The sequence below is a fragment of the Bactrocera latifrons genome, unplaced genomic scaffold (assembly GCF_001853355.1).
Source record: "Bactrocera latifrons isolate USDA-ARS-PBARC rearing strain unplaced genomic scaffold, ASM185335v1 scaffold_4, whole genome shotgun sequence".
Lineage (NCBI taxonomy): Eukaryota > Metazoa > Arthropoda > Insecta > Diptera > Tephritidae > Bactrocera > Bactrocera latifrons.
Genome location: NW_017537045.1, coordinates 3235495 through 3238786, shown reverse-complemented (window position 1 = coordinate 3238786; position 3292 = coordinate 3235495). Strand labels below are relative to the sequence as shown.

At 39.7% G+C, this 3292-nt stretch overlaps 1 protein-coding gene across 1 annotated transcript in view; it reads left to right on the top strand.

Annotated features, from left to right (window-relative positions):
- LOC108972374 (uncharacterized PE-PGRS family protein PE_PGRS3) overlaps positions 1-3292 on the top strand; it is a gene marked incomplete in the record, with an annotated part of 11015 nt that overhangs the window by 2104 nt on the left and 5619 nt on the right. Inside the window, 7 exon segments of the mRNA XM_018938926.1 lie at positions 1-53; positions 119-289; positions 1374-1571; positions 1650-1796; positions 1880-2071; positions 2985-3191; positions 3251-3288. Coding sequence (XP_018794471.1) covers positions 1-53; positions 119-289; positions 1374-1571; positions 1650-1796; positions 1880-2071; positions 2985-3191; positions 3251-3288 — 1006 coding nt within the window.

Here is a 3292-nt window from a genome sequence, read left to right as displayed (position 1 = left end):
GGGGAGTGGAGCAGCTGGTGCAGGCAGGAATAACATTGGCTCCGGCCAAGTTAGTAAGTTATTTGCTWATTATAAAAATAAATAATTGCTACTACAGAGTCTATTTCCAAATATTTAGTGAACCCCGGCGCCCTCATCAAAGGCAGCGGTAATACAGTCAGCAGTTTATTGAATGTGAATCCTCAAGTGAATGCGGACGTCAACGCTTTGAATTCCGTTAAGCAACAAGCTAATGCTGAGGCCGGAGGTGTTGCTTCGACCGGTAATAATATTGGAGGTAGACAGATACGTAAGTAAAAAAACTGAAGAAGTATTACTTTTTCAATATTTTCTTTGGGGTGAATGAGAATGAGATTTATATTTTTTAATCTTATGCTATTTTCAAAACCTAGTAGTTCGACAGATAGTTCCAAAATCTTTAAGCTTAAGTTTTGTGGAGCTTGCACTGTCTAGAAATTGTGACAAAAGTCATAATCACTCAACTGCTGAAAAGATGTTGACGATTTAATAATCGTGGAAACTACGAAGAAGGTCTTATTCGATTAGTTTGTTCTCAGCAGTCTCGCATATAATTAAAATTTTACCACAAGTTATGCTGTGATCCTCTACGCTACCTTCTAATACCTAATGGAGTTTTGTGCGAACTACTTGAACTACGATTCTCCATGTTGAAGACTACTTTTGGTTTTAGCTTACTTCAAAAGCGCGCCATACTAGCGCTGCGCCTGCTAACTATGCGCTCAAAGTTGGTACATACGTTTTTTCTTCGCATGCCAGTTCACATCTTTTCTCAAAATCTTTTTGGCCAAAAAAAAAAAAAAGAATACATGGGATCTACTGAGCTACTTGCCATAGTAAAGTTTGCAAGTTATCAAAGTCTTGTGGAGGAAGCCGCCTGACAATTTTTCCTCGATTGTCCAAACCTTGCTTACCTTCGGCGAATCAGAAGACATATCCGAACCTGGCATTACCCATCTCAATGAATTTATGATAGTCCCACAGCGCTTTGTCGATTTATGAGGATCCTATTATATATAATATAGGTGTTGTATGTAATGCAATGAACCGGCATTCCAAGCTGTTGAAGTGAGATCCGACTTAACCCTATATACCTCAAAAACTGTGAAGGAAGAGAGATATTATAAATTTCATATTTTGCGATTACTGAAGGCTATTGTAAGTTTTAAGAAAATACCTGAGAAAGTTTAGCACTTTTTCGTGTAGAAATACCTCCTTTCCGCAAGTAGAAATGCTCCCAACATTACAGATTGCTGCTGTACATCAAAAACATTTTTGGTTTTTTTGGAAAACTTATCCGATAAGCAGTCTTTTGTAGATTTTTATTTAATAAAAGCACATTCTCGGTTTTCCAGAATCAGCAGGCGCGGGTATTGTTGGTGATGGCAACACAGTTTCGAGTCTCGCTAATGTCAATCCACAAGTTAATGCTGGTGTAAATCTCTTGAACGCTGTTACACAGACTGCATCTGGAGCAGCTGGCGGTGGTGTTAGCGGTGGATTACTAGGCGGAGTAGGAGGTGCTGGCAATAATATCGGCGGCAAGCAAGTCAGTAAGTATTTACAGCTCTAAATGATATAAAGGAGAATCTGTGAATTTGTCAAAACTATTTTCTTTTATTGTCTTGCAGTGGATCAAGGCACCAGTATACTGGGTAGTGGTAATCAAGTCTTCAGTCTGCTAAATTTAAATCCTCAAGTGAACGCCGATGTGAATGCTTTGAATACGGTGAAACAAGAAGCCGTTGGTGGTGGTGCTGGATCTGTCGGGACTGGGCGTAAGTAGACTTATAAAATTTACTTATATTAAAAGTTTCTAACAGTTAGCGCTTTGTAACGAATTTTATTAAAAAAATTTCAGAACAAACTGTGACCCATATTGTTAGCGCTCCCGGAAATACAGTAACGAATACCGGCCAGCTCAATCCACAAGTGAACGCATGCGTAAGCTTCATTAATGCGATCTCACAATCCTCTCATACCGTTCCAGTTAGTGGAAAGATTGTTGGTCATGCAGTTGGGGCTCCTAACAGTATTGGAGGTCAGCAAGTCAGTAAGTATCAGGTTTAAGGGTAACTAAGAAAAACGTAAACACTAAGAGCGAGCTCTGCCTTGTATACTTAATCAGCTGTGAAAAGCACGTGGGAAATTCGTTGTTTGTGGTTACTGTCCCAGGTTCAATCTTGTTACGGAAGAGAGACTGAACCAGGATCTACCTGGATCGAATATAAAATGTGTGGTGGTGTCCCTCATTGAAAGACTTATTAGACCTGCAGGTCCGATTATAATTAGAAGGAGATTTTCTCTGACCATATTTTGAAGAAATCAGTAATCGAAAATTGTACCGACACTATTCAGGCTTCTTGAATTCAACTCTTCACTCTCTTCCTAATAAATGTTTATATAAGCTAATATAACTAGCTCTAGTCGTATGTTGAAGAATTAGCCAACTCTAATAAACAAGACAATATGGTTTATTTGTTATCTTCGGCTCTTCGATAATGAACAGTCCCCTACTTACTTCTTCTATTAATTTCCCAAGTTTCATATTATCTTCAGGTAATTCTGGCGCCAAAATAGTTGGTGACAAAAATGTGGTCTCCAACTTAATTAATGTGGATCCACAAATAGGTCTTGGTCTAAATCTCTTGAATCAAGTTACACAAACGGTTTCCGGCGCTACCGGTGGCGGTAGTGGTGGAAGTGCTAGCGGAAAAGTGGTGGTCTTTTGGGGGGTGTAGTTAATAGTGCGGGAGGTGGTGGCAATAATATCGGTAGCAAGCAAGTCAGTAAGTAACGTATATAAGTCAACTAAAAATTGTCAATATAGAATTTTAAAGAAAGTCTGTTGGTGTAAGTCGCCCTGCCGTAGTATCAGGATTGGTTGGAAATAATATTGGCGGCACTCACAAAAATGTAAGGGTTCTTACGCGCAACAAAAAATTGAAATTCTCATTTCCTTACAGCAACAACAGGAGCTCGCATAGTCGGCGATGGCAACACTGTTTCGAGTCTCGCGAATGTCAATCCGCAAGTAAATGCTGGTGTAAATCTGCTAAGCACAGTTACGCAAACCGTTTCTGGAGCCACGGGGCGAACTGGTGGTGGACCTTTAGGAGGTGTTCTTGGTGGAGTCGGCGGTGCTACGAACAACATTGGTGGCAAGCAAATTAGTAAGACATTATTTGTGGAAAAAAAAATAGTTTTATTCTAACTGTGTTATGACTTTTAGTGGACACCGGTACCAGTATTGTAGGTAGTGGTAACACGGTTT